This window comes from Perca fluviatilis, chromosome 8 (genome assembly GCF_010015445.1).
Source record: "Perca fluviatilis chromosome 8, GENO_Pfluv_1.0, whole genome shotgun sequence".
NCBI lineage: Eukaryota > Metazoa > Chordata > Actinopteri > Perciformes > Percidae > Perca > Perca fluviatilis.
The window spans coordinates 40,033,019-40,051,037 of record NC_053119.1 but is presented as its reverse complement, the minus strand read 5'-3'; the positions used below and the strand labels follow the sequence as shown (position 1 = coordinate 40,051,037).

Here is an 18,019-nt window from a genome sequence, read left to right as displayed (position 1 = left end):
TTTGTCTCTTTCTCCTCATCCTTCTCCTCCTCAGCACCTGCTCATTAATGTTAGGGCTGCCATTACACAAACATTTTGAAATAAAAGTGAAAATGGTGACTTCCTCCATAACCTCCCTAACTTTAGTGCAACAGCGTGCTGCGTCTTGTGTCTTTGGTCTTTTGCACATGCGGGTCGGTTCGAAACCACAAACGGTTCACACTGGAATCTGATATAGGACACATTTTAAAAGGTCATGTGAACAGCCAAACAAAAAATCTGATCTGAGCAAAAAATCCAAATTAAGCATTAAGACTTGTGGTGTGAACGTAGTCTTAAAGTTGGATTGCCTAACTAAAAAACTGCATCTCCTCCCTTCAGAATCCATGAATGTACAATTATTTTTCATTTCAAGATTCACTTTATTGTCCCACGCTGTAGGGAGTTTGGATTGGGCTTCCACCCATGATGCATTCATGAAACCAAGGTCCTCCCCATGAACTCTGAGTGGCAGCTGTCTGGCTTAGTCTGCTACAGAGACCGTCGACCGGCGTGTTCAAGGTCAGCGAGCTGTCTGTAACAAAACCAAGGTATTAGTACGAGGAGACCTGTGAGGTGACCAGGTGGTTATGATCACCCCAAAATCTTTGTATTTCTCAGTAAACCTGAAATGTAGCTCTCCTACGTCAGACCTAAGATGGCATTATCATCTGAGAATTGAATGAACTAGCAGCGCCCTGGGGCAGCCCCTGGGTGTGTTCCATTAAACTCTCCTTCAGCAGGTGAAAGTGAAAACAACCTTTTAGTGTCAACTCTGCACATCCATCACTCTGCACAGTGAAGCTCAAACATCAAAGCCAAGGTACAATAAGAACAATACATACAGAAATCCCTAAATATGCTTACAACTGTTTCCTTACGGGCCGTTATGCAAAGTGAATATGTTTTCCCTTCATACTTCCGTACACTTAAAGCTAATACTTTTTGTACTTTTATTCAAGTACAATGTTGAAGGGTAGTAGTACTTTTATGATATCAAAATAGTATTTTTTAGCTGTTATGGATGATTTATGTTGATGCTTTTACTTGATGAAAACACTTCACTTGCATCATGACTGCTGCTAACAAGCTGTGTGACGTGTAATGCCCCCTGGTGGTTCCATGGACCGCTGGATGGAGCTCTCAACACCTGTTGATTTTCTGATAGGTTTTTCAACCACTGTGATGCTCTTCTGTTTTTATGTTTTGCCAGCATTTTATTTTAATTTTTTTGGTCTTCTTCAGTGTAATTTCATTAAGCATTCAATATTTCTGTTTAAACCGTTTGAAGCTGGACCACAGTCAGGAAATGTGCAGTTTCTCAGTGTGGGAGGTTAGACAGCTCCGTCTCTACGTTCACTACAATAGTGACTCACGACATGGAACAGGATGTGTGTGTGTGTGTGTGTGTGTGTGTGTGTGTGTGTGTGTGTGTGTCGAAGTTCATGAGCAAAAAGTGTGTACAATCTTGCACAATAAGCAAGAAAAGGTGACTGATGGGAAAGAGAAAGTGGCTTAAATGCAGCAGCTGCGCAGCTACAAGAAAGAAAATCTAGGTGGTGTGTGTGTGTGTGTGTGTGTGTGTGTGTGTGTGTGTGTCTCTATTTCTGCTGCCTTACCATACCAACACCTTCCTGCTCTGCTCTCTGCCTTTCAGCCACCACTGGATGATTACAGTTGTGTACGGATTGTCTTATTCAGATTTACCTGTTCTTTTCTTTTTTTCTCATCTGGACATGTGGTTTGTTGTGAAACCCTGAGCCTGAGCTGTTTTCATTCAGGATAGTTGACTGATGTTGGAGGCGGGACACCGGAGAGGCAGTAGATGATCACAGCTTGACTTTTGTTTCCATCGATACCGCTGTTGGTCGTCTACAGGATGGACTCCGTCTCTCAGAACCTGCGAGGTAAGATGAGGTCAATGCGTTTTTTTTTATCTCGGTGACCGTTTGAGGACATGAAAACAGAGCAGTATAGTAGGCAACTATTTGGATAATTGATTTAGCCCTTTGAGTCCTTGTTTTATGACAAAAAGTCTAACTTGTGTGATTCCAGCGTGTTAAATGTGAATATGTTCTAGTGTCTTCTCTCCTCTGTGACAGGAAACTGAATATATTTAACTTGTGGACAAAACGAGACATTTGAGGACGTCATCCTGGGCGTTGGGGAACTCTGATCCACATTTTTCACAATTTTCTGACATTTTAGAGACCAAACAACTAATCCATTGATTCAGAAAATAATCTGCACATTAATAGACAATAAAAAGAATCGCTAGTAGCATCCCTAGGTCTACCTAGTTCAAACTGATGCAGTCAAATCCAACAGCCATGTGAGAAATGAAATCCCACCTAAATGAAGCTTATACTGTATAGTTAACTTCTTGTTCAAGCTGTTGTAGAGAGCCGTGAACTGTAGGCTCATATTGCAGGCTGTAATTTGTGATGCTACGTTATACTTAATTTTACGGCATCAATTAGAATCGATTTGTAGATTATGGTCTAAAACATGCCAAAGTGCTGATATGATCCTAAATGTGACAAGTTTAAGATAAGTCAAAAACACAAATGGAAGCATTTAGCTTTTTCATACACCAGAACCGTTTGAAAAACTGTTAGGTTTTAAAGACTGTGAGTGGATAAATGTTAACAGTAATACATAAATATGTAAATAATTCATGATGCATCGTATGTGTCGTATCAGAGAGTGAGTGCACACTGAAGTCTGGCTTCCCAAACATCAGCGGGGCTCTGCAGGGTTCAGTCAAGTTTAGGTTTGCTGCGACAAAGATCTGATGTGTGTGAGTGTGTGTGTGTGCCTAAAGGTTAGCCCCTCTGCTAACAGCTGTGTTTCCATTCTGACTCATTCTAGGATTGGTTAACGTTATGAATCACGGCTGAACCATTTGGGGTGGCGGGGAAATCTAATTGGGATTTTTCTGCCAGATATTGGGATTTTGATTCGATTATTATTATTTAACCCTCAAGTCAAATTTGACCCGTTTTCAAAAGTTTCTATATAACAAATATGGGTTTATTTCAACCAAATTGCCCAAAAATAACATGGATGGTTCCATACACGAAACAAGGCTGTGATTATCCAGCAACACACGTTCCCTCAGATCTTAACTATTAGTCAAAATAATTCATAATACCTGAGGAGTTTTAACTCAGAAAATAGGTATAATTTCAGATAAATGAGGTTTAATGACCATGAATTCCAAAAATACGTGTAAAACTAGTGGTAATGGGTTGGTATGAAGTTGGCTACGAAGATGTAACACAGAACTGGGTGATCATTTTTTACTTTTTGCTTTGTAAACAGCCAAAACAGACCATAACAAATGCATGGTCAAAGGGAAGAAAACACAAGGGTTAAGAAAAAAATGTTTAGCTGTTCAATATTCACGGTGTGACAGATAAAACATGTCTTGGAGCATAATAACACGAGACACCAACAAAACTGCTCTATATTCTTATGCAAGGATGAGAACATAGATATGAACTGCCAGCAATAAGTGTTTTTCTTTTAATTAACGTGGAACATTGAACAGTCAAACACACATTTATTACAAAAGCTAAAGTTATTATAGTACAAAAACAGTTTAATAATAATAAGCATCTACATATTACACCTTCTACTATCATGTTAAATAAAGTTATAGAAAATAAATGAATAATCCACTTAAACAATCTGTGATATGTAACATTATTCCATTATTTATCTTATGAAAAACCAGTAGATATAATAATAAAAGGAGAAATAAATGTTAAAATGTTAAACCAAATGTTACATCAAACATGTAACTAAATATTCACATTTGAATAATTGCAGTCCTCACGATTAGCTAATCACATTCTTTCAAATCGCAATTTCGATTAGAAAACGATTAATCGTTCAGCCCCAGTCAGGTGTGTGTGTGTGTGTGTGTGTGTGTGTGTGTGTGTGTGTGTGTGTGTGTGTGTGTGTGTGTGTGTGTGTGTGTGTGTGTGTGTGTGTGTGTGTGTGTGTGTGTGTGTGTGTGTGTGTGTGTGAGCGGGTGTGTGTGTGCCCCTCTGCTAACAGCTGTGTTTCTATTGGAACTGACAAAAAGAAGGAAGCGTGACTCAGTCTGTGATTGGTTAACGTTATGAACAGAGGGTCAGCAGGGGCGGTTCTAGGATCAGACCTTTAGGGGGGCTCAGCCCCTAATGAGAACGTGACAGGGATACAGTGCCTTGCAAAAGGGTTTCCTTTCCTGCCGGGGTTCCGGGGTTCCGGGGTTCCAGGTGCGTAGCGTCGGCGACAGCCACACAGGATGTTAAACCTGTTTCTTTGAACTTGTCATTGTTTGTCCTCTGTCACTAACAGACAAGTTCGCTCTAACTTGAAGCTATAAAATTGATTTAATGTTGTTGTTTTTAATTATAATTTTTTAGCGGTGCTGAGATGAAATTTAGGGGGCTTGAGCCCCCCTAAAAAGGGTCTAAAATGGCCAATGGGTGACAGTGTCCCATTTGTATCCGTGAGCAGATGAGATCTCGGAGCTGCTGAAGCCTCACCGAGTCCGTCTGGTGACGCCGGTGATTCTGAACCACGCCGGTCAGCCATGTGGGAGATCGGCCAACAGGTTGGTGGTGAGTAGTCTTCCTCCAGCACGGTTCACTTCCGGGATTGCTCCGGTGCCACCGGTTTAAAGAAATGCCAATAAACCAGAGCACGTTCCTCTCCCATCCCGGAACGCTGTGTGGACTAACCAGACCCTCCTTCACAGCGCTGTGGAGGAAGGTCTGGCAATGCGAGACTGGTGGTGAGAGTGATGGACAAATGCTCCTAAATTATATAGTTTATTGTGCTTACTGTATATAGAAACCAGAGTTTACGTGCAAAATAGATTTGATTCCTTGGGTTTAAATGAACAAGTTTTTTTTTTAATGTTTATTATTGTTTTCTTTTTTTACACAACATCGAACAACATAATACAATACAACCACTTGGAAACCAAGCTAGACATACTGTACAACCCTACACACACACATACACACAGACACACACACACACCACACACAACCTGCACAAAAATCAAACAGTATTTCAATACAAACAAATGTAAAAATAATGTCCTGTAATAATAATAATAATAATACAAATGAATAAATATAACAAAGAATTGAATAAATGGATACAATTAAATTATTAAATAAATAAAAAAAGGTGTGCACAATTTTGTATTATGGTCCTGTCCTGTTTGTGTCCTGTGTGCATGTTTTAATTGTGACTTGCTGAGGCACACTGGGGTCCCTGAACGCCTCAGGTCTCTGTGTGTCATTGGGTTTGTGGCGTTTTGTTTAATTTTGTCCAGGAATATGCCGATCTAAAGTGAAATATCAACTGAACTGGCTGTAATGTTACCTGGCGAGGGGCCCTTTGTTAAATCTGATTTTGAAAACAAAGTAACTAAAACACAATAAACCCCAGTACAAAACTGTACATCAAACGCAACATGCAACACTGCTGTGTTGTTCCTGTGGGGGGAGCTATGGCTCTGTCAGTCCCATCTCTAACGTCCTGTCTCTCTCCGGTCTGTCGTAGGTGCTGAGTCAATGGAGAGCTTTCCTGGTTACAAACAAGCAGCCTGTCAGGGTAAGTCACAGCTGTCAGGAATGATATTTTGGCAAATATTTTGCACAGTCCATATTGCAATTTAGATACAACTGTGATTCATTGTGCACTCCTAATAGTTACATAGCCATGCAGATTGTTCTGGAGGTTTTACGTAAGATATCTACCTCTAAATCATTCTGTCATTGTCCCCCATTGTAATGTGTGTGTGTGTGTGTGTGTGTGTGTGTGTGTACAGGTGGAGAGCACTTTCAGCTACTTGGAGATTTGCTCCATCAACATTCACAGTCTCACACAGGTACGCTGTCACTGTTTTTATCTAAACCATATACGTGTTTATAATATTTAATCAAGTTTTTTCCCATTCCATTTGTTCATCCTGTCTTTGGAAACATGTCCATGTCTATGGATGTAATACTGTCAAACAACAGAAAATCAACTTTCTTGTAAAAATACAGTAATTTTCAATTTAAAATTTAAATATAGTTTGTAGCTTTATTTTACATGAAATAATTGTGCATTTTTATAATGTTTAATGGAGGATATTTACACCTGTACAAACATTTTTTCTCTATTCACTAATGTTATCTAATCTAAGAAATGTATTTAAAGGATTCAACTTTAATTTAATTTATCAAATAATATACAAATATACAAAATTGTATGGTTATTCAGTTACTGGTTTATCATGTTCTTTTACCATACAGATGTAAATTCTCAGAATATTTCTGTAAAATTACAGTTTTTAACAGTGTAACAATAGGCTATGGCTTATATGTTTATGTATATGATTTCTGTTTTTTTTTTTCAATGTTTCATGTGTTATTACACATATGATATAACAGATAGGTAGATAGATAGTCTTTATTGTCCATTGGGGAAATTGGTTTCCACAGTCTGTAACGGGCCTCACCAATATACTGTATATACATACATACACATTTAGTAAACATAGACACCTCCATCCCAATCACCGTATAATGCACAGTTCCCTCCGGTCCGTTCCACTGGGACCCCTTGTGGGCAGCATACAACACATAAGTAACACACACATAATCAGCGCTGGGGAGCTTCATATCATATCATATCATATCATATCATAATATGGCAGAAGGTACAAAACTCTTCCTGTAGCGGAGCGGCTCCAGGCCAGGGACCTGTATCTGCGTCCTGATGGAAGCAGCGTGAAGCAGGGGGAGAGGGGATGACTGGTCATGTGCGATTGTCCGTGCTTTGCGTTTGGTGGCTTTGCTATTGAGGTCTGATGGGGATGGGAAGGCCAATTATTGCTGATGCAATCTGGGTGATGCCAGTGTGTGTGTGTGTGTGTGTGTGTGTGTGTGTGTGTGTGTGTGTGTGTTGCAGATCGTGTTGGACTTAGACAGGCAGACTCTGTCTTTCGGTGTGTTGAACGGTGAGGATCTTGAGGCCATGGTCAGCCACATGAGTGCCTCGCTGAAGAGGATCTTCCCCGATTCATCGCCAGGGTTAGTCCTATCTGCTGCATGTCTCCGTGCACACCAGCTAGGAGCTCATATTCTACAGGCACAATTTGAGCTCCAGTCTTTACATACTGTATTCTTCTTCTGGCTCCATATGAAGACACTGAAACATAGGCCACTTAAATGACCATCAAGTCAAAATGTTAACTGTGCACAATAGAACTGTATACAGGTAGGTGACAAATAAAATAAGAGTATTTTTTATTTATTTAGGATCCCCATTAGTAGTTCCCGTAGAAACAACTTTTCTTCCTGGGGTCCTCACAAATTTAGGTAAACAACAGAATGTTAATCCGCATTCACATTCCCACTATCATATGCACTTTAAGATGGTTTCTTTTTGACTAATTGCTAATTTTACTCCCTTTTTAAAACTGATCACACTTGTTATCTGTGTTAAATGCAGTGGTAATATGTTCCAGTTTGACATCACCCTAGACATTACAGTTTTCTTTATGGCATTAGTTTTAGGTAAAGGGAGTGTGGCATGTCTAGTGTTGGGATAGTGCCCGTCTATCAGGTAAATATAATGTGATAGCTTGTAGACTTGCCACAATGTGAGAACTTGCAAAACAATGATCTGAGCTCAGATATTAAAATTTGTAAAATATTTTAAAAAGATATGAGATGTTGTAATCACTGAGTTGTGATGGAAAATGCAACAGTAAAAATTGTGCAAATGTTAGTATGCCACAATGCTAAGCTAAGTTGGTAAACATGGTAAACGTAATACAGCTAAACTTTAGCATGATAGCACTGTCATGAAACGCATGCCAACATGCTGATGTTAGCATTTAGCTCAAAGCAGCGCTGTGTCTAAGCACAGCCACACAGAGCTGCGGGCGTGGCTGGAGACTCTGTCTTGTTGCAGTGTGTCGGTCTTTAACAGGAGGTTTCTTGTCCTTATCTTATCTAATCTTCAGAAAGCTGCTAAAGACGACTCCCCCAGATCTCCGGCTCAGACTCCGCACATTGACTGATGTGATCGAAGAACAGCTGAGTAGTCAGCCCGCCTCCTGTGGTATGTGCAGGGCTCAAAATTAACTTTTGCGTCCACCAGCCACTCAATAGATTACCATTGGTTTTTTTGACTGGTGAGTGAAGCAAATCTACCAGCCACTTTCATATTTTACCAGCCTTTGGCTGGTGGTTGGTGCTCATTTTGTACCCTGGGTATGTGCCCTTCATTTTACACTTTATGATCACATGTCATACTCAGATAAAGCCGAAGGGGACTTTCTCAGCTTCCCATCACCTGTTTAACTATTAATTACATTAGCTATGTATCCAGTTGAAGTATTAGTTTTGTAAACAGCAGATTTACCCAGGAGAGCACGTGTATTTGCAAATAGATAGTGTCACGTCTAGGGATGCAGGCTTAGACCAAAAAGCGCAGAGACAAGGGGGCAGTGGAAGATTAAGATGATTTATTAAGATAGGCTTACAAAAAAGGGAGTCCTGAGGCAGGCAGGCAAAAAGAGTTCCTAAACAGTCAGAAAACTGAAGACAAGGGAATCAAAAACCCAAGGAATGGAGAGCCATAGGGACTAACATACACAATAATCTGACAACAGACAAAGGAAGTACAGAAACTACATACATGAGGTAACAAGGGTAGTAACGAGGGACCGGCGACACTGTTATGTGCTGCAGGGAATGGTGGACCCAAAATCCAGAGAGCAGGCTGACGAGTTGTTGCTTGAAGGTTTAATACAGAAAAAAAACAAAGTTCATACAAAAAAAATGTCCAGAACAAAATCAGGCAAAAAAGCTTACTCCGAAAGTAGAGAGCCCAAAGAACAGGGTATCCAAAACCCGAGCACAGAGACAGCAGGGAATCCTGACAGGAATGAACAAACACAAAAATGATCTGACGCAGGACAAGGGGAAGACAAAGACTAAATACACAGGGTAACGTGGTAACAAGAGGCAGGTGACACAAGGGCTGGGAAACAGGTGAGAAACATCAGGCAATCACAAGGGTGGGAAAACACAGGAAGTAAAACTAGACAAGACAGCACAGAAAACAATATCACAATAAAACAGGAAACCGAGCAAAGATACAAAACAGACCACCACAATAAGACAAAACACGGAACAAAATGCCAAACCCATAACAGACACGAGGGCTGATGAACAGGTGAGACACATCGGGGCGGGGCAGAGAATCACAAAGGCGGGAAAATACAATGCAGGAAGTAAAACAAGACACAGGAGAAACAGACACTACAAAGTAAAACAGGAACAGGACAGGACACCCACGATGCGCCACAGAGCGCCACAGGAGGTCATTCCTGCCTGCGCTAGAGCATTCACAGCACCTGTCTCCACATCACATCTCAATATTCTTGAACAATTATGTACAATAATTACTTGCAATAATTCATCAGCTACATGTGCAACGGTGTTATTTATTCACTGCTGCTACTTATACTCACAATGTACTTATTTATGTCCGTACTGTATTTATGTTAACACTGCACTACAATAGAATTTGTACAATCCATTTGTAACAATCTTTTTTTTAACCAAATCTGACCTACTTTTTATTTGTTTCTTACTGTAGCTATGTTACCTTTTGTTACTTTATACACTTATTGACTTTTCTTCGTCTTATTTTACCTTGAATTTGACTGTGAGCAACTGCAACTAAATCATTTCCCTGAGGGGATCAATGAAGTATTGTGATTCTTATACTGATTCTGAAACGGGAAAAACGTAACACACAGGGAATGAATTGACAAAATAAAACAGGAAAACCACAACTGAAAACCACAACCATGACAGATAGTGCTTGAATGTGTTCCTCAGGAGGGTTCTCTGATACCTATGCTGCTCTGTGTGATTTCAACGAGATGCCATTCCGAGAGGAGATTCAGTGGGTAAGTCAAGACTGTACTGCAACATATGATACTTTAATAAGCCACCAAGGTGTACCAAACTTTACAACGAGCTGTTCTGCAATAACAAGTGACACTTAATAGCCACTTGACAATGAGTGAATATTAGCATTGGTGTGTCCAAATTACGCATGGCCAACTGTTTTGGCAGGATGTTGACAACATCTACTGCATCAACAACTGGAGAGAGTTCAACCTGCAGGACTTCAGCCACTTAGACAGCAGGTGAGACACAGTCCAGTGTTGTTTGATCCAGTCTTAACTTACCTCTGTTACATACTGTTTAACTTCCTCTCCTCTGCTCTCAGGGACTTGGCGTTAGCAGTAGCAGCTCTGTCTTTCAACCAGTGGTTTACCAAGATCTACTGCAAAGAACTCAAACTGGTAAACTCTCTTATTGTTTCTCTTCTGCTGTTAAAGAGTTGTGAAAGGGTTGAATCCAGGCTTTTCAAAAGATAGTCCACACAAGATCATCGACACTAACAACAAAAAGTACAAGAGGCGCCTCAAATGCAGAGAGAATCCATTTATACTGCGACCAAAAGGTGACACAATGTGAAAACCTGCTGAAAGGAGAGTAGGTGGCACACACACACACATGATGAGCTCTTGGTGGATCTATGGTTATACAGCTGCCTAATCTCCATCTTACAAACCTTTTCCTAATTGAGGCAATTTCCTCCTCTCCAGTCTGGCCATTAAAGGGAAAATGTTGGTATTTTTCAACCAGGCATTTATGTATAAGTCACTAATGTAAACATAATATGAAATTGGGCCACTATTGAGCATGAACGCTGTAACCAGCAGGTGCGAACCGGGCTGCAGTGTAACCCTAAAGGGCAATTGTGCATCGTCAATCTACTAAAAGTGCTGTTTTTGCTGCTGACAGGCTTAGAGTGTTATTTTAAGTGTATATGAAAATTTGGTAATACCAGACTGGAACTCTGTTTTGTTTCTTTGTCCCTTCAGTCCGTAGACATCCAGCAGCAGCTGACCTTCCTGCTGTCCAGATCTCCCAGTCTGGAGGAGCTCTCACTGGAGGCCAGTGGACTCAAACTGTGAGTCTGATTGGGATCTGTTTGGGATGTTTATTTTTGTGATTATGATTGGTGCAGACCTACAACTACTTCCTACTGAAGATGGCTTCTCAGTGTCTCATACCATATGAAGGTCCTCAGATCTCTTCAGGGTAAATCCAGACAGCTAGCTAGACTATCTGTTCAATCTGAGTTTTCTGTTGCATGACTAAAACAACTTTTGAACGTACACATGTTCCACCAAAACAAGTTCCTTCCCGAAGCTTTTTTTGCAGAGGCACTGCTGCTTCTCGATTGTTATTGGTTTAAAGAAATGCCAATTAACCAGAGCACTTTTTTCTCCTATCCCAGAATGCAGTGTGGACTAGCCAGACCTTCCTCCGTGACGCTGTGGAGGAAGGTCTGGCAATGCGAGACTAACAACAACATATATGGTGTTGCTGGTCACATTGTGCCACTCTACAGTGAGATTTCCTGAAAAAGACTCTTTCCATTTGTTTAAAGTGCCCATATTATGAAAAAATCACTTTTTCTGGGATTTGGGGTGTTCTTTTGTGTCTCTGGTGCTTCCACACACATACAAACTTTGAAAAAAATCCATCCATGTTGTTTTGAGTGAGATATGGTTTCTGAATGTGTCCTGCCTTCAGTCTCCTGGTGAGCTGTTCAAAATCGGCTCGGACTGTGACGTCACAGTCCGAAATGAGCTGGCTAACCACAACCGTTAGCTCGTTAGCATGCTAACGCTAATGCTAACGCTAGCATGCTACGTCGTTCTCAATAGCAAAGCACTGCTACAACACACACAAGTTCACCATAATCTACAAAAGAACTACTTACATGTGCGCCCTCATTTAGAAGTCTCCCAGCTAATCCTGCCTTGTAACTGACCAAAGTTGGAGAAACAGCCTGTCTTTTACTGTCTCTAGAGTTAGCTAGCTGACATGCTCTACATCTGAGCTACTGAGCATGTGCGAGTGCAATCAAAGATAGTACAGAAGAAGAAGATGAAAAGAGGTCTCACTCTGTAGCTAAAACAGAAACCAGGTGAAAAGAAGATCTGCAGCAGTGAGAGAGAGCTGTGCAGTACAACAAAAATATGGTGTTTTTTGAAAATTAAACCATGTAAACCTATTCTGGTACAACCTTAAAATACAGTTATGAACCTGAAAATGAGCATAATATGGGCGCTTTAAGCCATTGTTGTCATGTTTTACTGTGATTGGCTCAGACCCCAGTGATGTGAGTGAGAGTGTAGTTATGTATCACCACACACTCTGGTCTATGTTCCACTTCAGCCGAGCCGTTTGCTATCAAGATGTTGATCCCGGGACCTTCAGCAATGTGCACGTGTTGCAAGATTCCCACTAGAGACGATGCAATCTCTACAGCTGCTGGTTTTGCCTTTTCAAACTAAATCCATTGCTGTTTCTGGGCTGTTGTTTTCAGTCAGCTGGTGATTTCAATGTCAGATGGACCAAGAGACTCTGAACCACAATCGTTTGTTATAACTCGAGATTAAGACTAAGATTAAAACTACATTTTCCACATATAAATCTAAGCAGGTTGTTTCTAATTTACAGTCTTGTTTACAGGGGTGATTGAGAAGTAACCTTGTTATTCTGCTGCAGGGACTTTGCAATCAAAATGGCAGCTGCCCTGCGGGAGCACCCCTCCTCTGCCCTACAATCCATCAACCTGTCAGGCAATCCAATCGAAGACAAAGGTGGGCTTTTTATACAGTATATTACATCTGAGTGGTAGGCTATAAGCACAGTATTAGAATGGAGCAGTTGTTAAGCCATGTTTCAGGAGTTTTGCTTCCTGTGGAAAGTTTGGTTAGTGAAATGCGTTAGCTGGAATCTAAGTATGCAATCTTTATTTATTTATTTTTTTAGCCTTAGTATTTGGGGCGCATGCTCTACCAGGTGGGATACCGGTCACCCCAAATTTGCCATCTTCTTGAGATGAGCATGCAGCTCAGGGTCAGTTCACTCAAATTACCAACAAGTCCTCCAAATAGGACCGATACTGGTTTTTCAAGGCCGATACTGATTATTAGTAGTTAATAAACAAACAGTTAACCAATGTTTGGAACCAATATGCATTTAAAGTGAAAAAGTCATAATTAGGATTTTGGAATTGTTACAAACTACAACACAAAACTGTTTAAATGCTTTAAGCAATTATTCAATAAATGAGAAACTTTCAACATAACACACAGTAAAAGATCAAATTACGGAGCCCCTAAGGGGACATGAGCAAAAAACAACTAAAGTTTAGTTTAATGTGCTCACACGAAACTTTCATGTGCTCACGCAAAACCTTTTCATGTGCGCACATGAAAGTTTCACGTGAGCACATGAAACTAAACTTTTAGCCGTATATTGATGTAGCCTGGCCTGGGCCATACTGGAGACAGTGACAGCTAGAGAAATGACTACAGTACAGGAGTTAGTTACACTATATTTTAATCTAATCTTTAAGTCTTCATTATAAGGACATTGCTGCTTTGCTTGCAAGTCGTCACCATTATATTGTTTTGATTAACATTTAAAACGGATTTTAAAGTCTTGTAATCTGTTCCGGAGCAGATACAGAGGTTTGTTTTACTTATTTTATACTAATTACTGTCATTTATGAACAGTTACAAACATCTGGCCAACTCGACGGATATATACGTGGATGTACGCAAAATGCAAGGAGAATGGATTAAACATAAGGAAAGAGGATGTTGATTAATTCTACGAGAACTCCAAGGGGTGTTGAACGGGACATTCTAAAACACTTAACGTGAAAAAGCTTAACGTGGTTTAATGTACCTAAACAATGATCAATGATTACCAAAAATAAAAATCTAACCCAAAGTCCAATTATTATGGACATTATCTGACATTAAGCGTTTCTGCTTCAGATTTTCAGCAGGGCAGCGGAGCGGCTGTGGGTTTACAACGTCCCTGTTGAACTCAGAGTGAGGAGAAAGTCGCCAAAACTACTTTGCTAAAGGGTCTAATTATATTTGGCACTTAGACTCTTATGACAAATTGAAGTCTTTTGGCATCTATATAAACTCATCTTTTGCCGCCATCCTTTCTAACCGAAATTCTTTGCTGCAGTGCTGCTGACTGTGGCACTGGCACTGTTCATAAGAAAGCGGTGCACATGAAAAAAAATCTCATTTTTAGTTTCATGTGCTCACACAGAACTTTCATGTGCGCACATGAAAAGGTTTTGCATGTGCACATGAAAGTTTCACGTGAGCACATGAAACTAAACTTTCGATTTTTTTTGCTCATCCGTATCAGATAGTGTTGGGGGGGGGGGCATTAAGTAAGACTCAGTGGTGAGTGAAACCGGAGCAGAGGGACAGACAGAGCTGTAGAGGAGCCAAAGTAGACCACTTTTTAATTCATTAACTTTATCGGTTATCGGGCAAATAAAACGCAGATGCAGATAATCTGCAAACTGCCAGGTGCGATAATCGGTCTATCCCTACCTCTAAACCATACGACGATAAAGGTTGTTTTTGCTTCCCTCTAATGCGTTTTCCGTCCCCATATCTAAACCAGAGACCGTTACGAATGGTCGCAGCTTTAAACACATCGGTAACATTGCCGTTTTACTTTTATTTTCAAACAGAACACAAACCCTGGTCTCCTCCGGTCATGACTGTTATGCATTTTAAATAAACATTAGCAATGCAATATTTCTTTGCGTACTTTAGAACGGACAACACGCTGACTGGTTTGGAGACATACATTTAGAGAAACAGATGCAACCATGATACTTCCTCTGTGTGTGTGTGTGTGTGTGTGTGTGTGTGTGTGTGTGTGTGTGTGTGTGTGTTTCTCATTCATAGGTGTCATCGCTCTCAGTCAGGAGCTGGGGAATCTAGCTGAAGGACTCAAGCACCTATCTCTGTCCCGAGTATCAATGACTGCTAGAGGTACACACACACACACTATACATCTGACAACTAGGGCTGCTAATTGGTCGTTTTAGTCTTATTCAACTACATAACTTTTCTTTAGTTGATTAGTCAAGAAACTTATGAGCACATTTCTGGTAAACACAAGATTAAATGTGCTACTTTTGCATTATTCTTTATAGAGAAACTCAGTTTTACAGATCTGTCGAGTGTTAAAGTCTACTAAGACTTTCTTTAGTCGAGGACAGCCCTGTTGACAACCACTTTGGTCTGTTTATTATTGTAGTTTTATACGGATGAACAGTATGGAGATGAAGGAGATATGAAGAGGAGGTGGATGTCATTAACAGTCCTACGGTTCTCTGTAATAAACAAGAGCAGAAAGGGCTGTGGTTTTTTTTAATCTGGACCCTGCAACTGTCAATGACATTTTAGACTAAATGCAATTTCACAAAATCACATCCAATGATATTATTATTCTTTTTGCACCTGACGTAAGACCCGTGGTGATCCATCTTTTGAGTCCTTAGCACCGAGACTTTGGAATCTGCCTCCACTCTTACAGTCCTGGACGCAGCGGCCGCGGCTTCAGTTCCGACCTGCTGCCCTCTGCTGCATGTCATTCCCCCCTCTCTTCCCTTTCATGTCTATGCTATCCTGTCAAAATAAAGACCTAAAAATGCCACAAAAATGATCTTAAAAAAACAGATAAAGGCCTACCTTTTTAAACAGGCTTTTGGTTGACCTGTCTGCACTTCTTTATTATGTATTACTTTGTAATTTTATATATATATATGTGTGTGTGTGTGTGTGTGTGTGTGTGTGTGTGTGTGTGTGTGTGTATTGTGTTTAATATGTGTCATCTTGTATGATTTATGTAAAGCACTTTTTGATTTGTATTTGTGATGAGTGCTCTATACTATTATATCCTTACACTTGATCACCGTTTGTGCGTGGTGGGATCCGTCTGTCTCCAGGTCTCGGCTGTCTGAGTCAGATGTTATCCTCCACTCAGCTGTTCTCAGCATCTCTGACCCACCTCGACCTGTCCGCTAACCCCGGCAGCCTGGTGACTGAAGAGGCCACGGTACACACACACACACACACACACACGCACACACACACACACATGCATATACAGTACATACACACATGCACACATACTGTACATACACACCCAGAAGTGTGGAGCTTGTTGTTCAAAAAAGTCAACAATAGTGCAAAGAAACCGAGATATAAGCAGAGTTTACCCGAGGACGACAGGACGTCATCAGCAGCGCCATCTTGAGAAGCCTAATGAATAATAATAAGTATTAGGGTTGGGCAATATATCGATATTATATCAATATTGTGATATGAGACTAGATATAGCCTTAGATTTTGGATACTGTAAAATGACAAAGGTGTAGTCTTTTCCTGGTTTTAAAAGCTACATTACAGTAAAGTGATGTCATTTTCTGAACGTACCACACTGTTCTAGCTGTTTTATTATTTTTCTTTAACTACAGATTAATCATATCCACATTACTGATGATTATTTATCAAATATCCCATTGTGTAAATATTTAGTAAATGCCCCAATAGTCACCAAGCATTTGGTCAAAAATAGTGTGATATTTAGTTTTCTCCAGCCCAGCCCTAATACATATAAATATAAATATGTTTATATTAAAATGGGAAACTCTGCATTATGTAACTCATGGGCCAAAAGTCATGGTTTATGTGCAGGAATGGAACGTCAACATATCCCAATTAACATTGTGAGAATAACATTTTAATTGTGCACTCTCTGCAGCAAACCACGCCCACACATCTTGAACATATACTACACAGTATGTATATACATTATGTGTGTGTGTGTAATCCACTCCAGCTAAATGTCATGACATTTCGGTGTGTGTGTGTGTGTGTGTGTGTGTGTGTGTGTGTTTGTTTGTGTGTGTGTGTGTGTGTGTGTGTGTGTGTGTGTGTGTGTGTGTGTGTGTGTGTGTGTGTGTGTGTGTGTGTGTGTGTGTCTGTCTTGCAGTTTCTCTTCAAGTTCTTGTCCAGCACCAACCGTCTGTCTCATCTGGACCTCAGTGACACCAGCTGTCCTCTGGACACGGTCAGTGAGAGACACTTTATACAAACATTGACTACATTTACAAGCTGCAATAATTTCGGGTTATGGTCGGGTTAAGGTCACTATTCGGGTTTCTGGAAAACTGGAATAACCCGTTTACATGTGTGAGCAGAGAGAGTTTACTCCTGTGTACGTGGCATTTGTAATCAAATGGCGATATCCCGACGTAAACGGCGACGTCGGGTTAGCGCGTCTGGACGTAGCTCAACGGACAACCTTAAGACGCTAATAACTTTTGTGTCCCTTCTTATAAATCTTACTATCTCGGTACTTTCTGCGGCAACAAAAGACATTATATTCATGGTTTTCACCACACTAATAAAGAAATTGGTTTCCTCCTCCCTCCAAAAGTGTGGTGCTGAGCTGCGGTCTCGCCATGTTTACCTCTACTTCTTGTTTACTTCCGGGTATACTGCGCGCAGGTTTTCTGCATTGACATATATATATAACTATATTATTATAGTATATAATTATTATTATAACTATGTTTTCTGGCGCATACAAGAAGTTCCTCTACTCAAAAGACCAAGATTTCTTTGCGAATAGAACAGCGCGAGAACACAAATCAATGTTCCTTTTGATGGGGATATGCCGATACGCGTTTACATGACCAAAATGTCGGGTTAGAAAAGGGTAACCCAGGTAGCATATTTCGGTTTTAAAACCGGAATATGAGCATATTCGGGTTTTTGCCGGTGTTTACATGGCCGTGCGCGACCGGGTTATTGCTAATATTCCGGTTTTGAACGGGTTATTGGCTGCATGTAAACGTAGTCACTGTATCCGCTCCTCTCCTCTAAGGCTATTCTAAAGGAATACATGTCAAACACTTTAGAAAGTCAGCTTGCTGTAAATGGACTGTATTTATGTAGCGTTTTTCTAGTCGTTTCTAGTTGAACGACTACTCAAAT

General features: G+C 40.4%; 1 protein-coding gene across 3 annotated transcripts in view; it reads left to right on the top strand.

Annotated features, from left to right (window-relative positions):
• Positions 1 to 1,611: 1,611 nt before the first annotated feature.
• Positions 1,612 to 18,019, top strand: part of carmil2 (capping protein regulator and myosin 1 linker 2) — a 57,618-nt gene continuing 41,210 nt past the window's right edge. The window contains exons 1-14 of one of the 3 annotated variants that reach the window (XR_005640060.1): positions 1,612 to 1,925; positions 4,531 to 4,634; positions 5,590 to 5,640; positions 5,858 to 5,917; positions 6,985 to 7,106; positions 8,045 to 8,142; positions 9,933 to 10,003; positions 10,173 to 10,246; positions 10,330 to 10,405; positions 10,991 to 11,079; positions 12,690 to 12,784; positions 14,918 to 15,004; positions 15,964 to 16,073; positions 17,013 to 17,090. Coding sequence is in view for 2 of the 3 variants with exons in the window: in XM_039808796.1 (XP_039664730.1) it covers positions 1,898 to 1,925; positions 4,531 to 4,634; positions 5,590 to 5,640; positions 5,858 to 5,917; positions 6,985 to 7,106; positions 8,045 to 8,142; positions 9,933 to 10,003; positions 10,173 to 10,246; positions 10,330 to 10,405; positions 10,991 to 11,079; positions 12,690 to 12,784; positions 14,918 to 15,004; positions 15,964 to 16,073; positions 17,013 to 17,090 (1,143 nt within the window). In the remaining variant the exon portion in view is untranslated. The remainder of the gene's footprint in view (positions 1,926 to 4,530; positions 4,635 to 5,589; positions 5,641 to 5,857; positions 5,918 to 6,984; positions 7,107 to 8,044; positions 8,143 to 9,932; positions 10,004 to 10,172; positions 10,247 to 10,329; positions 10,406 to 10,990; positions 11,080 to 12,689; positions 12,785 to 14,917; positions 15,005 to 15,963; positions 16,074 to 17,012; positions 17,091 to 18,019) is intronic. The other 2 variants (XM_039808796.1, XM_039808794.1) reach the window with 2 other exon arrangements.